Genomic DNA, 20,877 nt, shown 5'->3' with positions numbered 1-20,877 from the left:
GTATATAGCTATTGACCCTGTATATAGCTACTGACCCTGTATATAGCTACTGACCCTGTATATAGCTATTGACCCTGTAAATAGCTACTGACCCTGTAAATAGCTACTGACCCTGTATATAACTACTGACCCTGTATATAGCTACTGACCCTGTATATAACTACTGACCCTGTATATAGCTACTGACCCTGTATATAGCTACTGACCCTGTATATAACTACTGACCCTGTATATAGCTACTATCCCTGTATATAGCTACTGACCCTGTATATAACTACTGACCCTGTATATAGCTACTATCCCTGTATATAGCTACTGACCCTGTATATAGCTACTGACCCTGTATATAGCTACTGACCCTGTATATAACTACTGACCCTGTATATAGCTACTGACCCTGTATATAGCTACTGACCCTGTATATAACTACTGACCCTGTATATAGCTACTATCCCTGTATATAGCTACTGACCCTGTATATAACTACTGACCCTGTATATAGCTACTATCCCTGTATATAGCTACTGACCCTGTATAAACTACTGACCCTGTATATAGCTACTGACCCTGTATATAACTACTGACCCTGTATATAGCTACTGACCCTGTATATAACTACTGACCCTGTATATAGCTACTGTCCCTGTATATAACTACTATCCCTGTATATAGCTACTATCCCTGTATATAGCTACTGACCCTGTATATAGCTACTGCCCCTGTATATAGCTACTGACCCTGTATATAGCTACTGACCCTGTATATAGCTACTGACCCTGTATATAGCTACTGACCCTGTATATAACTACTGACCCTGTATATAGCTACTGACCCTGTATATAGCTAATATCCCTGTATATAACTACTGACCCTGTATATAACTACTATCCCTGTATATAACTACTGACCCTGTATATAACTACTGACCCTGTATATAGCTACTATCCCTGTATATAACTACTGACCCTGTATATAGCTACTGACCCTGTATATAACTACTGACCCTGTATATAACTACTGTCCCTGTATATAACTACTGACCCTGTATATAGCTACTATCCCTGTATATAGCTACTGACCCTGTATATAACTACTGACCCTGTATATAGCTACTGACCCTGTATATAGCTACTGACCCTGTATATAACTACTGACCCTGTATATAGCTACTGACCCTGTATATAGCTACTGACCCTGTATATAACTACTGACCCTGTATATAACTACTGACCCTGTATATAGCTACTGACCCTGTATATAACTACTGACCCTGTATATAGCTACTGACCCTGTATATAGACACTGACCCTGTATATAACTACTGACCCTGTATATAGCTACTGACCCTGTATATAACTACTGACCCTGTATATAGCTACTGACCCTGTATATAGCTACTGACCCTGTATATAGCTACTGACCCTGTATATAACTACTGACCCTGTATATAACTACTGACCCTGTATATAACTACTGACCCTGTATATAGCTACTGACCCTGTATATAACTACTATCCCTGTATATAACTACTGACCCTGTATATAACTACTGACCCTGTATATAGCTACTGACCCTGTATATAACTACTGACCCTGTATATAACTACTGACCCTGTATATAACTACTGACCCTGTATATAGCTACTGACCCTGTATATAGCTACTGACCCTGTATATAACTACTGACCCTGTATATAACTACTGACCCTGTATATAACTACTATCCCTGTATATAACTACTGACCCTGTATATAACTACTGACCCTGTATATAGCTACTATCCCTGTATATAGCTACTATCCCTGTATATAGCTACTATCCCTGTATATAACTACTGACCCTGTATATAACTACTGACCCTGTACATAAATACTGACCCTGTATATAGCTACTGACCCTGTATATAGCTACTGTCCCTGTATATAACTACTGACCCTGTACATAAATACTGACCCTGTATATAGCTACTGTCCCTGTATAGCTACTGACCCTGTATATAACTACTGACCCTGTATATAACTACTGACCCTGTATATAGCTACTGACCCTGTATATAGCTACTGACCCTGTATATAGCTACTGACCCTGTATATAGCTACTGACCCTGTATATAGCTACTGTCCCTGTATATAACTACTGGCCCTGTACATAAATACTGACCCTGTATATAGCTGCTATCCCTGTATATAACTACTGACCCTGTATATAACTACTGGCCCTGTACATAAATACTGACCCTGTATATAGCTACTGTCCCTGTATATAGCTACTGACCCTGTATATAGCTACTGACCCTGTATATAACTACTGACCCTGTATATAACTACTGACCCTGTATATAGCTACTGACCCTGTATATAGCTACTGTCCCTGTATATAACTACTGACCCTGTACATAAATACTGACCCTGTATATAGCTACTGTCCCTGTATATAGCTACTGACCCTGTATAGCTACTGACCCTGTATATAGCTACTGACCCTGTATATAACTACTGACCCTGTATATAGCTACTGACCCTGTATATAGCTACTGACCCTGTATATAACTACTGACCCTGTATATAGCTACTATCCCTGTATATAGCTACTGACCCTGTATATAACTACTGACCCTGTATATAGCTACTATCCCTGTATATAGCTACTGACCCTGTATATAGCTACTGACCCTGTATATAGCTACTGACCCTGTATATAACTACTGACCCTGTATATAGCTACTGACCCTGTATATAGCTACTGACCCTGTATATAACTACTGACCCTGTATATAGCTACTATCCCTGTATATAGCTACTGACCCTGTATATAACTACTGACCCTGTATATAGCTACTATCCCTGTATATAGCTACTGACCCTGTATATAACTACTGACCCTGTATATAGCTACTGACCCTGTATATAACTACTGACCCTGTATATAGCTACTGACCCTGTATATAACTACTGACCCTGTATATAGCTACTGTCCCTGTATATAACTACTATCCCTGTATATAGCTACTATCCCTGTATATAGCTACTGACCCTGTATATAGCTACTGCCCCTGTATATAGCTACTGACCCTGTATATAGCTACTGACCCTGTATATAGCTACTGACCCTGTATATAGCTACTGACCCTGTATATAACTACTGACCCTGTATATAGCTACTGACCCTGTATATAGCTAATATCCCTGTATATAACTACTGACCCTGTATATAACTACTATCCCTGTATATAACTACTGACCCTGTATATAACTACTGACCCTGTATATAGCTACTATCCCTGTATATAACTACTGACCCTGTATATAGCTACTGACCCTGTATATAACTACTGACCCTGTATATAACTACTGTCCCTGTATATAACTACTGACCCTGTATATAGCTACTATCCCTGTATATAGCTACTGACCCTGTATATAACTACTGACCCTGTATATAGCTACTGACCCTGTATATAGCTACTGACCCTGTATATAACTACTGACCCTGTATATAGCTACTGACCCTGTATATAGCTACTGACCCTGTATATAACTACTGACCCTGTATATAACTACTGACCCTGTATATAGCTACTGACCCTGTATATAACTACTGACCCTGTATATAGCTACTGACCCTGTATATAGACACTGACCCTGTATATAACTACTGACCCTGTATATAGCTACTGACCCTGTATATAACTACTGACCCTGTATATAGCTACTGACCCTGTATATAGCTACTGACCCTGTATATAGCTACTGACCCTGTATATAACTACTGACCCTGTATATAACTACTGACCCTGTATATAACTACTGACCCTGTATATAGCTACTGACCCTGTATATAACTACTATCCCTGTATATAACTACTGACCCTGTATATAACTACTGACCCTGTATATAGCTACTGACCCTGTATATAACTACTGACCCTGTATATAACTACTGACCCTGTATATAACTACTGACCCTGTATATAGCTACTGACCCTGTATATAGCTACTGACCCTGTATATAACTACTGACCCTGTATATAACTACTGACCCTGTATATAACTACTATCCCTGTATATAACTACTGACCCTGTATATAACTACTGACCCTGTATATAGCTACTATCCCTGTATATAGCTACTATCCCTGTATATAGCTACTATCCCTGTATATAACTACTGACCCTGTATATAACTACTGACCCTGTACATAAATACTGACCCTGTATATAGCTACTGACCCTGTATATAGCTACTGTCCCTGTATATAACTACTGACCCTGTACATAAATACTGACCCTGTATATAGCTACTGTCCCTGTATATAGCTACTGACCCTGTATATAACTACTGACCCTGTATATAACTACTGACCCTGTATATAGCTACTGACCCTGTATATAGCTACTGACCCTGTATATAGCTACTGACCCTGTATATAGCTACTGACCCTGTATATAGCTACTGTCCCTGTATATAACTACTGGCCCTGTACATAAATACTGACCCTGTATATAGCTGCTATCCCTGTATATAACTACTGACCCTGTATATAACTACTGGCCCTGTACATAAATACTGACCCTGTATATAGCTACTGTCCCTGTATATAGCTACTGACCCTGTATATAGCTACTGACCCTGTATATAACTACTGACCCTGTATATAACTACTGACCCTGTATATAGCTACTGACCCTGTATATAGCTACTGTCCCTGTATATAACTACTGACCCTGTACATAAATACTGACCCTGTATATAGCTACTGTCCCTGTATATAGCTACTGACCCTGTATATAGCTACTGACCCTGTATATAGCTACTGACCCTGTATATAACTACTGACCCTGTATATAGCTACTGACCCTGTATATAGCTACTGACCCTGTATATAGCTACTGACCCTGTATATAGCTACTGACCCTGTATAGCTACTGACCCTGTATATAGCTACTGACCCTGTATATAGCTATTGACCCTGTATATAACTACTGACCCTGTATATAGCTACTGACCCTGTATATAACTACTGACCCTGTATATAACTACTGACCCTGTATATAGCTACTGACCCTGTATATAGCTACTGTCCCTGTATATAACTACTGACCCTGTACATAAATACTGACCCTGTATATAGCTACTGTCCCTGTATATAGCTACTGACCCTGTATATAGCTACTGACCCTGTATATAACTACTGACCCTGTATATAACTACTGACCCTGTATATAGCTACTGACCCTGTATATAGCTACTGTCCCTGTATATAACTACTGACCCTGTACATAAATACTGACCCTGTATATAGCTACTGTCCCTGTATATAGCTACTGACCCTGTATATAGCTACTGACCCTGTATATAGCTACTGACCCTGTATATAACTACTGACCCTGTATATAGCTACTGACCCTGTATATAGCTACTGACCCTGTATATAGCTACTGACCCTGTATATAGCTACTGACCCTGTATATAGCTACTGACCCTGTATATAGCTACTGACCCTGTATATAGCTACTGACCCTGTATATAGCTACTGACCCTGTATATAGCTATTGACCCTGTATATAACTACTGACCCTGTATATAGCTACTGACCCTGTATATAACTACTGACCCTGTATATAACTACTGACCCTGTATATAGCTACTGACCCTGTATATAGCTACTGTCCCTGTATATAACTACTGACCCTGTACATAAATACTGACCCTGTATATAGCTACTGTCCCTGTATATAGCTACTGACCCTGTATATAGCTACTGACCCTGTATATAACTACTGACCCTGTATATAACTACTGACCCTGTATATAGCTACTGGCCCTGTATATAGCTACTGACCCTGTATATAGCTACTATCCCTGTATATAGCTACTGACCCTGTATATAGCTACTGTCCTGTATATAGCTACTGACCCTGTATATAGCTACTGACCCTGTATATAGCTACTGACCCTGTATATAGCTACTGACCCTGTATATAGCTACTGTCCCTGTATATAACTACTGACCCTGTATATAGCTACTGACCCTGTATATAGCTACTATCCCTGTATATAGCTACTGACCCTGTATATAGCTACTGACCCTGTATATAACTACTGACCCTGTATATAGCTACTGACCCTGTATATAGACACTGACCCTGTATATAACTACTGACCCTGTATATAGCTACTGACCCTGTATATAACTACTGACCCTGTATATAGCTACTGACCCTGTATATAGCTACTGACCCTGTATATAACTACTGACCCTGTATATAACTACTGACCCTGTATATAGCTACTGACCCTGTATATAACTACTATCCCTGTATATAACTACTGACCCTGTATATAACTACTGACCCTGTATATAGCTACTGACCCTGTATATAACTACTGACCCTGTATATAACTACTGACCCTGTATATAACTACTGACCCTGTATATAGCTACTGACCCTGTATATAGCTACTGACCCTGTATATAACTACTGACCCTGTATATAACTACTGACCCTGTATATAACTACTATCCCTGTATATAACTACTGACCCTGTATATAACTACTGACCCTGTATATAGCTACTGACCCTGTATATAGCTACTGACCCTGTATATAGCTACTGACCCTGTATATAGCTACTGACCCTGTATATAACTACTGACCCTGTATATAACTACTGACCCTGTATATAGCTACTGACCCTGTATATAACTACTGTCCCTGTATATAACTACTGACCCTGTATATAGCTACTGACCCTGTATATAGCTACTATCCCTGTATATAGCTACTGACCCTGTATATAGCTACTGACCCTGTATATAACTACTGACCCTGTATATAGCTACTGACCCTGTATATAACCACTGACCCTGGCAAACATTTTTGTTTAAATCAAAAGGGATGCTGTCAAAAAAAGTGATTTGAATTCAACTGTATTTCCCCTTTCACCTCCTAGAATGAAGGGAAGGAGTTGACCAAAGAGGAGAAGCAACGTCTGAGGAAACAGAAGAAACAACAGAAGAAGAAACCGAAGGAAAACAAGAATGAAAAGGTCCCGTCAGAAACAGAGAAGGACAAGACACCTGTCTCCCTGTTGCCACCACCACGACCTGTGGCAACACAGAAAGGTGTGGTGTTCTAGCCTGGTCTAATGCTTATTGATGAACTTGATGAACATCATCAGAGTGGGTCTGATTAGGATTCCTGGTTTTCCTGAAATCCTGGTTGAAGGTTTCCTGGAATCGGGAGGGAATATGCCCAGGACATCTGGATTCTTCAACCGGGATTTCTGGAAAACCAGGGAATTTATTCAACGTTCCGGGAGGGTTTTTGCACAAATTGTATAATTTTAAATATCTTTGAAAAGCAAATACTTTTAAAGATTTTCCTGTCATGTTGTCCAGAGCCAGAAATGGAATAAATTCAAACAAACCTTTGTTTCATCACAGAACCGGAGAGCAACCTTTGTCCAGTGAAGTCCCCAAAGCATATTGCATGAAACAAACACTTACATGACCTACAGCAAGTTAGCATTTCTGTCATTTTCAGTTAGTTGTTTACTAATTTTCATAAACTGCTAGCTTTGTCATTGGTCTATTTACCTATCATTCATGGTTCCTCCATCCACTTCATTGGTCCGTTCACCTAGTCTGTCTGTCTGTTTCCCCAGCTCCCTCAGCATTGCCTGCCCCTGCCTCTGCACCAATACCTGTGCCTGCCTCAGCTCCCTTCCACTCCTCTCCCACACCCTCCCCGGCAGACAAGCCGGCCAAGAGCAAAGCTGAGCTGAAGGCAGAGAGGAGAGCCAGGCAGGAGACTGACAGGGCCGCCAAACAACCAGGCTCCTCGTCCTCCGGCATCAAGACCAAAGTCCCTCTCAGTGAACTGAACCCAGGTACAACAGGACCTCTGGAGCACCTTGTTGATTTATGATGTATCATTTGATGAACTTTGTTTCAGAGGGGAAATTTGACTTGGACAATTAGAGCTCTGCTGCTTCCACATATTGGTAAATAGGTAGTCAATTGATACAACACCCATAGAATAACAACCCCCCCCGTCCCACCCACGCTAAAACTAATGAGTTCAGGCCACGCTAAAACTAATGAGTTCAGGCCACGCTAAAACTAATGAGTTCAGGCCACGCTAAAACTAATGAGTTCAGGCCACGCTAAAACTAATGAGTTCAGGCCACGCTAAAACTAATGAGTTCAGGCCACGCTAAAACTAATGAGTTCAGGCCACGCTAAAACTAATGAGTTCAGGCCACGCTAAAACTAATGAGTTCAGGCCACGCTAAAACTAATGAGTTCAGGCCACGCTAAAACTAATGAGTTCAGGCCACGCTAAAACTAATGAGTTCAGGCCACGCTAAAACTAATGAGTTCAGGCCACGCTAAAACTAATGAGTTCAGGCCACGCTAAAACTAATGAGTTCAGGCCACGCTAAAACTAATGAGTTCAGGCCAGGCTAAAACTAATGAGTTCAGGCCAGGCTAAAACTAATGAGTTCAGGCCAGGCTAAAACTAATGAGTTCAGGCCACGCTAAAACTAATGAGTTCAGGCCACGCTAAAACTAATGAGTTCAGGCCACGCTAAAACTAATGAGTTCAGGCCACGCTAAAACTAATGAGTTCAGGCCAGGCTAAAACTAATGAGTTCAGGCCAGGCTAAAACTAATGAGTTCAGGCCAGGCTAAAACTAATGAGTTCAGGCCAGGCTAAAACTAATGAGTTCAGGCCAGGCTGTGACTAGGGGGCAGGTCATTAGTTCAGGCTGTGACTAGGGGGCAGTTCATTAGTTCAGGCTGTGACCAGGGGGCAGTTCATTAGTTCAGGCTGTGACCAGGGGGCAGTTCATTAGTTCAGGCTGTGACTAGGGGGCAGTTCATTAGTTCAGGCTGTGACCAGGGGGCAGTTCATTAGTTCAGGCCAGGCTGTGACCAGGGGGCAGTTCATTAGTTCAGGCTGTGACCAGGGGGCAGTTCATTAGTCCAGGCTGTGACTAGGGGGCAGTTCATTAGTTCAGGCTGTGACTAGGGGGCAGTTCATTAGTTCAGGCTGTGACTAGGGGGCAGTTCATTAGTTCAGGTTGTGACTAGGGGCAGTTCATCAGTTCAGGCTGTGACTAGGGGGCAGTTCATTAGTTCAGGTTGTGACTAGGGGGCAGTTCATTAGTTCAGGCCAGGCTGTGACTAGGGGGCAGTTCATTAGTTCAGGCTGTGACAAGGGGGCAGTTCATTAGTTCAGGCTGTGACTAGGGGGCAGTTCATTAGTTCAGGCTGTGACTAGGGGGCAGTTCATTAGTTCAGGTTGTGACCAGGGGGCAGTTCATTAGTTTAGGGGCAGTTCATTAGTTTAGGGGCAGTTCATTAGTTTAGGTTCATTAGTTTAGGGGGCAGTTCATTAGTTTAGGGGCAGTTCATTAGTTTAGGGGCAGTTCATTAGTTCAGGTTGTGACCAGGGGCAGTTCATTAGTTTAGGGGCAGTTCATTAGTTCAGGCTGTGACTAGGGGGCAGTTCATTAGTTCAGGCTGTGACCAGGGGCAGTTCATTAGTTTAGGGGCAGTTCATTAGTTCAGGCTGTGACTAGGGGGCAGTTCATTAGTTCAGGCTGTGACTAAGGGGCAGTTCATTAGTTCAGGCTGTGACTAGGGGGCAGTTCATTAGTTCAGGCTGTGACTAGGGGCAGTTCATTAGTTCAGGCTGTGACTAGGGGCAGTTCATTAGTTCAGGCTGTGACCAGGGGGCAGTTCATTAGTTCAGGCTGTGACTAGGGGGCAGTTCATTAGTTCAGGCTGTGACTAGGGGGCAGTTCATTAGGCCAGGCTGTGACTAGGGGGTAGTTCATTAGTTCAGGCTGTGACTAGGGGGTAGTTCATTAGTTCAGGCTGTGACTAGGGGGCAGTTCATTAGTTCAGGCTGTGACCAGGGGGCAGTTCATTAGTTCAGGCTGTGACCAGGGGGCAGTTCATTAGTTCAGGCCAGGCTGCGACTAGGGGGCAGTTCATTAGTTCAGGCTGTGACCAGGGGGCAGTTCATTAGTTCAGGCCAGGCTGTGACTAGGGGGCAGTTCATTAGTTCAGGCTGTGACCAGGGGGCAGTTCATTAGTTCAGGTTGTGACTAGGGGGCAGTTCATTAGTTCAGGCTGTGACTAGGGGGCAGTTCATTAGTTCAGGCTGTGACCAGGGGGCAGTTCATTACTTCAGGCTGTGACTAGGGGGCAGTTCATTAGTTCAGGCTGTGACTAGGGGGCAGTTCATTAGTTCAGGCCAGGCTGTGACTAGGGGGCAGTTCATTAGTTCAGGCCAGGCTGTGACTAGGGGGCAGTTCATTAGTTCAGGCCAGGCTGTGACTAGGGGGCAGTTCATTAGTTCATTAGTTCAGGCTGTGACTAGGGGGTAGTTCATTAGTTCAGGCTGTGACTAGGGGGTAGTTCATTAGTTCAGGCTGTGACTAGGGGGCAGTTCATTAGTTCAGGCTGTGACCAGGGGGCAGTTCATTAGTTCAGGCTGTGACCAGGGGCAGTTCATTAGTTCAGGCTGTGACCAGGGGGCAGTTCATTAGTTCAGGCTGTGACCAGGGGGCAGTTCATTAGTTCAGGCTGTGACTAGGGGGCAGTTCATTAGTTCAGGCAGTGACTAGGGGGCAGTTCATTAGTTCAGGCCAGGCTGTGACCAGGGGGCAGTTCATTAGTCCAGGGGGCAGTTCATTAGTTCAGGCTGTGGCTAGGGGCAGTTCATTAGTTCAGGCTGTGACTAGGGGCAGTTCATTAGTTCAGGCCAGGCTGTGACCAGGGGGCAGTTCATTAGTCCAGGGGCAGTTCATTAGTTCAGGCTGTGGCTGGGGCAGTTCATTAGTTCAGGCTGTGACTAGGGGGCAGTTCATTAGTTCAGGCCAGGCTGTGACCAGGGGGCAGTTCATTAGTTCAGGCCAGGCTGTGACTAGGGGGCAGTTCATTAGGCCAGGCAGTGACTAGGGGGCAGTTCATTAGTTCAGGCTGTGACTAGGGGGCAGTTCATTAGTTCAGGCCAGGCTGTGACCAGGGGGCAGTTCATTAATTCAGGCCAGGCTGTGACTAGGGGGCAGTTCATTAGTTCAGGCTGTGACCAGGGGGCAGTTCATTAGTTCAGGCTGTGACTAGGGGGCAGTTCATTAGTTCAGGCTGTGACTAGAGGGCAGTTCATTAGTTCAGGCTGTGACTAGGGGGCAGTTCATTAGTTCAGGCTGTGACTAGGGGGCAGTTCATTAGTTCAGGCTGTGACTAGGGGGCAGTTCATTAGTTCAGGCCAGGCTGTGACTAGGGGGTAGTTCATTAGTTCAGGCTGTGACTAGGGGGCAGTTCATTAGTTCAGGCCAGGCTGTGACTAGGGGGCAGTTCATTAGTTCAGGCTGTGACTAGGGGGCAGTTCATTAGTTCAGGCTGTGACTAGTGGGCAGTTCATTAGTTCAGGCTGTGACTAGGGGGCAGTTCATTAGTTCAGGCCAGGCTGTGACTAGGGGGTAGTTCATTAGTCCAGGCTGTGACTAGGGGGCAGTTCTTTAGTTCAGGCTGTGACTAGGGGGCAGTTCATTAGTCCAGGCTGTGACTAGGGGGCAGGTCATTAGTTCAGGCTGTGACTAGGGGGCAGTTCATTAGTTCAGGCTGTGACCAGGGGGCAGTTCATTAGTTCAGGCTGTGACCAGGGGGCAGTTCATTAGTTCAGGCTGTGACTAGGGGGCAGTTCATTAGTTCAGGCTGTGACCAGGGGGCAGTTCATTAGTTCAGGCCAGGCTGTGACCAGGGGGCAGTTCATTAGTCCAGGCTGTGACTAGGGGGCAGTTCATTAGTTCAGGCTGTGACTAGGGGGCAGTTCATTAGTTCAGGCTGTGACTAGGGGGCAGTTCATTAGTTCAGGTTGTGACTAGGGGGCAGTTCATCAGTTCAGGCTGTGACTAGGGGGCAGTTCATTAGTTCAGGTTGTGACTAGGGGGCAGTTCATTAGTTCAGGCAGTGACTAGGGGGCAGTTCATTAGTTCAGGCCAGGCTGTGACCAGGGGGCAGTTCATTAGTCCAGGGGCAGTTCATTAGTTCAGGCTGTGGCTAGGGGGCAGTTCATTAGTTCAGGCTGTGACTAGGGGGCAGTTCATTAGTTCAGGCTGTGACCAGGGGGCAGTTCATTAGTTCAGGCTGTGACCAGGGGGCAGTTCATTAGTTCAGGCTGTGACTAGGGGGCAGTTCATTAGTTCAGGCAGTGACTAGGGGGCAGTTCATTAGTTCAGGCCAGGCTGTGACCAGGGGGCAGTTCATTAGTCCAGGGGGCAGTTCATTAGTTCAGGCTGTGGCTAGGGGGCAGTTCATTAGTTCAGGCTGTGACTAGGGGGCAGTTCATTAGTTCAGGTTGTGACTAGGGGGCAGTTCATTAGTTCAGGCCAGGCTGTGACTAGGGGGCAGTTCATTAGTTCAGGCTGTGACAAGGGGGCAGTTCATTAGTTCAGGCTGTGACTAGGGGGCAGTTCATTAGTTCAGGCTGTGACTAGAGGGCAGTTCATTAGTTCAGGTTGTGACCAGGGGGCAGTTCATTAGTTTAGGGGCAGTTCATTAGTTTAGGGGCAGTTCATTAGTTTAGGGTTCATTAGTTTAGGGGCAGTTCATTAGTTTAGGGGCAGTTCATTAGTTTAGGGGCAGTTCATTAGTTCAGGTTGTGACCAGGGGCAGTTCATTAGTTTAGGGGCAGTTCATTAGTTCAGGCTGTGACTAGGGGCAGTTCATTAGTTCAGGCTGTGACCAGGGGGCAGTTCATTAGTTTAGGGGGCAGTTCATTAGTTCAGGCTGTGACTAGGGGGCAGTTCATTAGTTCAGGCTGTGACTAAGGGGCAGTTCATTAGTTCAGGCTGTGACTAGGGGGCAGTTCATTAGTTCAGGCTGTGACTAGGGGGCAGTTCATTAGTTCAGGCTGTGACCAGGGGGCAGTTCATTAGTTCAGGCTGTGACTAGGGGGCAGTTCATTAGTTCAGGCTGTGACTAGGGGGCAGTTCATTAGGCCAGGCTGTGACTAGGGGGCAGTTCATTAGTTCAGGCTGTGACCAGGGGGCAGTTCATTAGTTCAGGCTGTGACTAAGGGGCAGTTCATTAGTTCAGGCTGTGACCAGGGGGCAGTTCATTAGTTCATGCTGTGACTAGGGGGCAGTTCATTAGTTCAGGCTGTGACCAGGGGGCAGTTCATTAGTTCAGGCTGTGACCAGGGGCAGTTCATTAGTTCAGGCTGTGACCAGGGGGCAGTTCATTAGTTCAGGCTGTGACCAGGGGGCAGTTCATTAGTTCAGGCTGTGACTAGGGGGCAGTTCATTAGTTCAGGCTGTGACTAGAGGGCAGTTCATTAGTTCAGGCTGTGACTAGGGGGCAGTTCATTAGTTCAGGCTGTGACTAGGGGCAGTTCATTAGTTCAGGCTGTGACTAGGGGGCAGTTCATTAGTTCAGGCCAGGCTGTGACTAGGGGGTAGTTCATTAGTTCAGGCTGTGACTAGGGGGCAGTTCATTAGTTCAGGCCAGGCTGTGACTAGGGGGCAGTTCATTAGTTCAGGCTGTGACTAGGGGGCAGTTCATTAGTTCAGGCTGTGACTAGTGGGCAGTTCATTAGTTCAGGCTGTGACTAGGGGGCAGTTCATTAGTTCAGGCCAGGCTGTGACTAGGGGGTAGTTCATTAGTCCAGGCTGTGACTAGGGGGCAGTTCTTTAGTTCAGGCTGTGACTAGGGGGCAGTTCATTAGTCCAGGCTGTGACTAGGGGGCAGGTCATTAGTTCAGGCTGTGACTAGGGGGCAGTTCATTAGTTCAGGCTGTGACCAGGGGGCAGTTCATTAGTTCAGGCTGTGACCAGGGGCAGTTCATTAGTTCAGGCTGTGACTAGGGGCAGTTCATTAGTTCAGGCTGTGACCAGGGGGCAGTTCATTAGTTCAGGCCAGGCTGTGACCAGGGGGCAGTTCATTAGTCCAGGCTGTGACTAGGGGGCAGTTCATTAGTTCAGGCTGTGACTAGGGGGCAGTTCATTAGTTCAGGCTGTGACTAGGGGGCAGTTCATTAGTTCAGGTTGTGACTAGGGGGCAGTTCATCAGTTCAGGCTGTGACTAGGGGGCAGTTCATTAGTTCAGGTTGTGACTAGGGGGCAGTTCATTAGTTCAGGCAGTGACTAGGGGGCAGTTCATTAGTTCAGGCCAGGCTGTGACCAGGGGGCAGTTCATTAGTCCAGGGGCAGTTCATTAGTTCAGGCTGTGGCTAGGGGCAGTTCATTAGTTCAGGCTGTGACTAGGGGCAGTTCATTAGTTCAGGCTGTGACCAGGGGCAGTTCATTAGTTCAGGCTGTGACCAGGGGGCAGTTCATTAGTTCAGGCTGTGACTAGGGGGCAGTTCATTAGTTCAGGCAGTGACTAGGGGGCAGTTCATTAGTTCAGGCCAGGCTGTGACCAGGGGGCAGTTCATTAGTCCAGGGGGCAGTTCATTAGTTCAGGCTGTGGCTAGGGGGCAGTTCATTAGTTCAGGCTGTGACTAGGGGGCAGTTCATTAGTTCAGGTTGTGACTAGGGGGCAGTTCATTAGTTCAGGCCAGGCTGTGACTAGGGGGCAGTTCATTAGTTCAGGCTGTGACAAGGGGGCAGTTCATTAGTTCAGGCTGTGACTAGGGGGCAGTTCATTAGTTCAGGCTGTGACTAGAGGGCAGTTCATTAGTTCAGGTTGTGACCAGGGGGCAGTTCATTAGTTTAGGGGGCAGTTCATTAGTTTAGGGGGCAGTTCATTAGTTTAGGGTTCATTAGTTTAGGGGGCAGTTCATTAGTTTAGGGGGCAGTTCATTAGTTTAGGGGGCAGTTCATTAGTTCAGGTTGTGACCAGGGGGCAGTTCATTAGTTTAGGGGCAGTTCATTAGTTCAGGCTGTGACTAGGGGCAGTTCATTAGTTCAGGCTGTGACCAGGGGGCAGTTCATTAGTTTAGGGGGCAGTTCATTAGTTCAGGCTGTGACTAGGGGGCAGTTCATTAGTTCAGGCTGTGACTAAGGGGCAGTTCATTAGTTCAGGCTGTGACTAGGGGGCAGTTCATTAGTTCAGGCTGTGACTAGGGGCAGTTCATTAGTTCAGGCTGTGACCAGGGGGCAGTTCATTAGTTCAGGCTGTGACTAGGGGGCAGTTCATTAGTTCAGGCTGTGACTAGGGGGCAGTTCATTAGGCCAGGCTGTGACTAGGGGGCAGTTCATTAGTTCAGGCTGTGACCAGGGGGCAGTTCATTAGTTCAGGCTGTGACTAAGGGGCAGTTCATTAGTTCAGGCTGTGACCAGGGGGCAGTTCATTAGTTCATGCTGTGACTAGGGGGCAGTTCATTAGTTCAGGCTGTGACCAGGGGGCAGTTCATTAGTTCAGGCTGTGACCAGGGGCAGTTCATTAGTTCAGGCTGTGACCAGGGGGCAGTTCATTAGTTCAGGCTGTGACCAGGGGGCAGTTCATTAGTTCAGGCTGTGACTAGGGGGCAGTTCATTAGTTCAGGCAGTGACTAGGGGGCAGTTCATTAGTTCAGGCCAGGCTGTGACCAGGGGGCAGTTCATTAGTCCAGGGGGCAGTTCATTAGTTCAGGCTGTGGCTAGGGGGCAGTTCATTAGTTCAGGCTGTGACTAGGGGGCAGTTCATTAGTTCAGGCCAGGCTGTGACCAGGGGGCAGTTCATTAGTCCAGGGGGCAGTTCATTAGTTCAGGCTGTGGCTAGGGGGCAGTTCATTAGTTCAGGCTGTGACTAGGGGGCAGTTCATTAGTTCAGGCCAGGCTGTGACCAGGGGGCAGTTCATTAGTTCAGGCCAGGCTGTGACTAGGGGGCAGTTCATTAGGCCAGGCAGTGACTAGGGGGCAGTTCATTAGTTCAGGCTGTGACTAGGGGGCAGTTCATTAGTTCAGGCCAGGCTGTGACCAGGGGGCAGTTCATTAATTCAGGCCAGGCTGTGACTAGGGGGCAGTTCATTAGTTCAGGCTGTGACCAGGGGGCAGTTCATTAGTTCAGGCTGTGACTAGGGGGCAGTTCATTAGTTCAGGCTGTGACTAGAGGGCAGTTCATTAGTTCAGGCTGTGACTAGGGGGCAGTTCATTAGTTCAGGCTGTGACTAGGGGGCAGTTCATTAGTTCAGGCTGTGACTAGGGGGCAGTTCATTAGTTCAGGCCAGGCTGTGACTAGGGGGTAGTTCATTAGTTCAGGCTGTGACTAGGGGGCAGTTCATTAGTTCAGGCCAGGCTGTGACTAGGGGGCAGTTCATTAGTTCAGGCTGTGACTAGGGGGCAGTTCATTAGTTCAGGCTGTGACTAGTGGGCAGTTCATTAGTTCAGGCTGTGACTAGGGGGCAGTTCATTAGTTCAGGCCAGGCTGTGACTAGGGGGTAGTTCATTAGTCCAGGCTGTGACTAGGGGGCAGTTCTTTAGTTCAGGCTGTGACTAGGGGGCAGTTCATTAGTTCAGGTTGTGACTAGGGGGCAGTTCATTAGTTCAGGCCAGGCTGTGACCAGGGGGCAGTTCATTAGTCCAGGGGGCAGTTCATTAGTTCAGGCTGTGGCTAGGGGGCAGTTCATTAGTTCAGGCTGTGACCAGGGGGCAGTTCATTAGTTCAGGCTGTGACCAGGGGGCAGTTCATTAGTCCAGGCTGTGACTAGGGGGCAGTTCATTAGTTCAGGCTGTGACTAGGGGGCAGTTCATTAGTTCAGGCTGTGACTAGGGGGCAGTTCATTAGTTCAGGTTGTGACTAGGGGGCAGTTCATCAGTTCAGGCTGTGACTAGGGGGCAGTTCATTAGTTCAGGTTGTGACTAGGGGGCAGTTCATTAGTTCAGGCAGTGACTAGGGGGCAGTTCATTAGTTCAGGCCAGGCTGTGACCAGGGGGCAGTTCATTAGTCCAGGGGGCAGTTCATTAGTTCAGGCTGTGGCTAGGGGGCAGTTCATAGGTTCAGGCTGTGACTAGGGGGCAGTTCATTAGTTCAGGCTGTGACCAGGGGGCAGTTCATTAGTTCAGGCTGTGACCAGGGGGCAGTTCATTAGTTCAGGCTGTGACTAGGGGGCAGTTCATTAGTTCAGGCAGTGACTAGGGGGCAGTTCATTAGTTCAGGCCAGGCTGTGACCAGGGGGCAGTTCATTAGTCCAGGGGCAGTTCATTAGTTCAGGCTGTGGCTAGGGGCAGTTCATTAGTTCAGGCTGTGACTAGGGGCAGTTCATTAGTTCAGGTTGTGACTAGGGGGCAGTTCATTAGTTCAGGCCAGGCTGTGACTAGGGGGCAGTTCATTAGTTCAGGCTGTGACAAGGGGCAGTTCATTAGTTCAGGCTGTGACTAGGGGCAGTTCATTAGTTCAGGCTGTGACTAGAGGGCAGTTCATTAGTTCAGGTTGTGACCAGGGGGCAGTTCATTAGTTTAGGGGCAGTTCATTAGTTTAGGGGGCAGTTCATTAGTTTAGGGTTCATTAGTTTAGGGGCAGTTCATTAGTTTAGGGGCAGTTCATTAGTTTAGGGGGCAGTTCATTAGTTCAGGTTGTGACCAGGGGCAGTTCATTAGTTTAGGGGCAGTTCATTAGTTCAGGCTGTGACTAGGGGCAGTTCATTAGTTCAGGCTGTGACCAGGGGCAGTTCATTAGTTTAGGGGCAGTTCATTAGTTCAGGCTGTGACTAGGGGGCAGTTCATTAGTTCAGGCTGTGACTAAGGGGCAGTTCATTAGTTCAGGCTGTGACTAGGGGCAGTTCATTAGTTCAGGCTGTGACTAGGGGCAGTTCATTAGTTCAGGCTGTGACCAGGGGGCAGTTCATTAGTTCAGGCAGCTGTGACTAGGGGCAGTTCATTAGTTCAGGCTGTGACTAGGGGCAGTTCATTAGGCCAGGCTGTGACTAGGGGGCAGTTCATTAGTTCAGGCTGTGACCAGGGGGCAGTTCATTAGTTCAGGCTGTGACTAAGGGGCAGTTCATTAGTTCAGGCTGTGACTAGGGGGCAGTTCATTAGTTCAGGCTGTGACTAGGGGGCAGTTCATTAGTTCATGCTGTGACTAGGGGGCAGTTCATTAGTTCAGGCCAGGCTGTGACCAGGGGGCAGTTCATTAGTTCATGCTGTGACTAGGGGGCAGTTCATTAGTTCAGGCTGTGACCAGGGGGCAGTTCATTAGTTCAGGCTGTGACCAGGGGCAGTTCATTAGTTCAGGCTGTGACCAGGGGGCAGTTCATTAGTTCAGGTTGTGACCAGGGGGCAGTTCATTAGTTCAGGCTGTGACTAGGGGGCAGTTCATTAGTTCAGGCAGTGACTAGGGGGCAGTTCATTAGTTCAGGCCAGGCTGTGACCAGGGGGCAGTTCATTAGTCCAGGGGCAGTTCATTAGTTCAGGCTGTGGCTAGGGGCAGTTCATTAGTTCAGGCTGTGACTAGGGGGCAGTTCATTAGTTCAGGCCAGGCTGTGACCAGGGGGCAGTTCATTAGTCCAGGGGGCAGTTCATTAGTTCAGGCTGTGGCTAGGGGCAGTTCATTAGTTCAGGCTGTGACTAGGGGCAGTTCATTAGTTCAGGCCAGGCTGTGACCAGGGGGCAGTTCATTAGTTCAGGCCAGGCTGTGACTAGGGGCAGTTCATTAGGCCAGGCAGTGACTAGGGGGCAGTTCATTAGTTCAGGCTGTGACTAGGGGCAGTTCATTAGTTCAGGCCAGGCTGTGACCAGGGGGCAGTTCATTAATTCAGGCCAGGCTGTGACTAGGGGGCAGTTCATTAGTTCAGGCTGTGACCAGGGGCAGTTCATTAGTTCAGGCTGTGACTAGGGGCAGTTCATTAGTTCAGGCTGTGACTAGAGGGCAGTTCATTAGTTCAGGCTGTGACTAGGGGGCAGTTCATTAGTTCAGGCTGTGACTAGAGGGCAGTTCATTAGTTCAGGCTGTGACTAGGGGGCAGTTCATTAGTTCAGGCTGTGACTAGGGGGCAGTTCATTAGTTCAGGCCAGGCTGTGACTAGGGGGTAGTTCATTAGTTCAGGCTGTGACTAGGGGGCAGTTCATTAGTTCAGGCCAGGCTGTGACTAGGGGGCAGTTCATTAGTTCAGGCTGTGACTAGGGGGCAGTTCATTAGTTCAGGCTGTGACTAGTGGGCAGTTCATTAGTTCAGGCTGTGACTAGGGGGCAGTTCATTAGTTCAGGCCAGGCTGTGACTAGGGGGTAGTTCATTAGTCCAGGCTGTGACTAGGGGGCAGTTCTTTAGTTCAGGCTGTGACTAGGGGGCAGTTCATTAGTCCAGGCTGTGACTAGGGGGCAGGTCATTAGTTCAGGCTGTGACTAGGGGGCAGTTCATTAGTTCAGGCTGTGACCAGGGGGCAGTTCATTAGTTCAGGCTGTGACCAGGGGGCAGTTCATTAGTTCAGGCTGTGACTAGGGGGCAGTTCATTAGTTCAGGCTGTGACCAGGGGGCAGTTCATTAGTTCAGGCCAGGCTGTGACCAGGGGGCAGTTCATTAGTTCAGGCTGTGACCAGGGGGCAGTTCATTAGTCCAGGCTGTGACTAGGGGGCAGTTCATTAGTTCAGGCTGTGACTAGGGGGCAGTTCATTAGTTCAGGCTGTGACTAGGGGGCAGTTCATTAGTTCAGGTTGTGACTAGGGGGCAGTTCATCAGTTCAGGCTGTGACTAGGGGGCAGTTCATTAGTTCAGGTTGTGACTAGGGGGCAGTTCATTAGTTCAGGCCAGGCTGTGACTAGGGGGCAGTTCATTAGTTCAGGCTGTGACAAGGGGGCAGTTCATTAGTTCAGGCTGTGACTAGGGGGCAGTTCATTAGTTCAGGCTGTGACTAGGGGGCAGTTCATTAGTTCAGGCTGTGACTAGGGGGCAGTTCATTAGTTCAGGTTGTGACCAGGGGCAGTTCATTAGTTTAGGGGCAGTTCATTAGTTTAGGGGGCAGTTCATTAGTTTAGGGTTCATTAGTTTAGGGGGCAGTTCATTAGTTTAGGGGGCAGTTCATTAGTTTAGGGGGCAGTTCATTAGTTCAGGTTGTGACCAGGGGGCAGTTCATTAGTTTAGGGGGCAGTTCATTAGTTCAGGCTGTGACTAGGGGGCAGTTCATTAGTTCAGGCTGTGACCAGGGGGCAGTTCATTAGTTTAGGGGGCAGTTCATTAGTTCAGGCTGTGACTAGGGGGCAGTTCATTAGTTCAGGCTGTGACTAAGGGGCAGTTCATTAGTTCAGGCTGTGACTAGGGGGCAGTTCATTAGTTCAGGCTGTGACTAGGGGGCAGTTCATTAGTTCAGGCTGTGACTAGGGGGCAGTTCATTAGTTCAGGCTGTGACCAGGGGGCAGTTCATTAGTTCAGGCTGTGACTAGGGGGCAGTTCATTAGTTCAGGCTGTGACTAGGGGGCAGTTCATTAGGCCAGGCTGTGACTAGGGGGCAGTTCATTAGTTCAGGCTGTGACCAGGGGGCAGTTCATTAGTTCAGGCTGTGACTAAGGGGCAGTTCATTAGTTCAGGCTGTGACTAGGGGGCAGTTCATTAGTTCAGGCTGTGACTAGGGGGCAGTTCATTAGTTCATGCTGTGACTAGGGGGCAGTTCATTAGTTCAGGCCAGGCTGTGACCAGGGGGCAGTTCATTAGTTCATGCTGTGACTAGGGGGCAGTTCATTAGTTCAGGCCAGGCTGTGACCAGGGGGCACTTACACATTCCACGGAGGGCCTAATGTGAGGGGAGTTCCTTACCAAATGGTGACCTTAATTCATCAATCGAGGACAAGGGAGTAGTATTCAGTAGTAGTATACATGGTACCTCAGTAGTAGTATACATGGTGCCTCAGTAGTAGTATACATGGTGCCTCAGTAGTAGTATACATGGTACCTCAGTAGTAGTATACATGGTGCCTCAGTAGTATTCTACATGGTGCCTCAGTAGT

General features: G+C 47.3%; 1 protein-coding gene across 1 annotated transcript in view; it reads left to right on the top strand.

Annotated features, from left to right (window-relative positions):
- Positions 1-6,954: 6,954 nt before the first annotated feature.
- Positions 6,955-20,877, top strand: part of LOC135567618 (translation initiation factor eIF2B subunit delta-like) — a gene marked incomplete at both ends in the record, with an annotated part of 46,293 nt that continues 32,370 nt past the window's right edge. The window contains 2 exons of the mRNA XM_065014904.1: positions 6,955-7,126; positions 7,669-7,893. Of these exons, the coding sequence (XP_064870976.1) occupies positions 6,955-7,126; positions 7,669-7,893 (397 nt within the window). The remainder of the gene's footprint in view (positions 7,127-7,668; positions 7,894-20,877) is intronic.

This window comes from Oncorhynchus nerka, unplaced genomic scaffold, assembly GCF_034236695.1.
Source record: "Oncorhynchus nerka isolate Pitt River unplaced genomic scaffold, Oner_Uvic_2.0 unplaced_scaffold_1931, whole genome shotgun sequence".
In the NCBI taxonomy this organism is placed as follows: Eukaryota; Metazoa; Chordata; class Actinopteri; order Salmoniformes; family Salmonidae; genus Oncorhynchus; species Oncorhynchus nerka.
The sequence above is the reverse complement of the archived record's forward strand: the minus strand, read 5'-3'. Positions and strand labels throughout refer to the sequence as shown.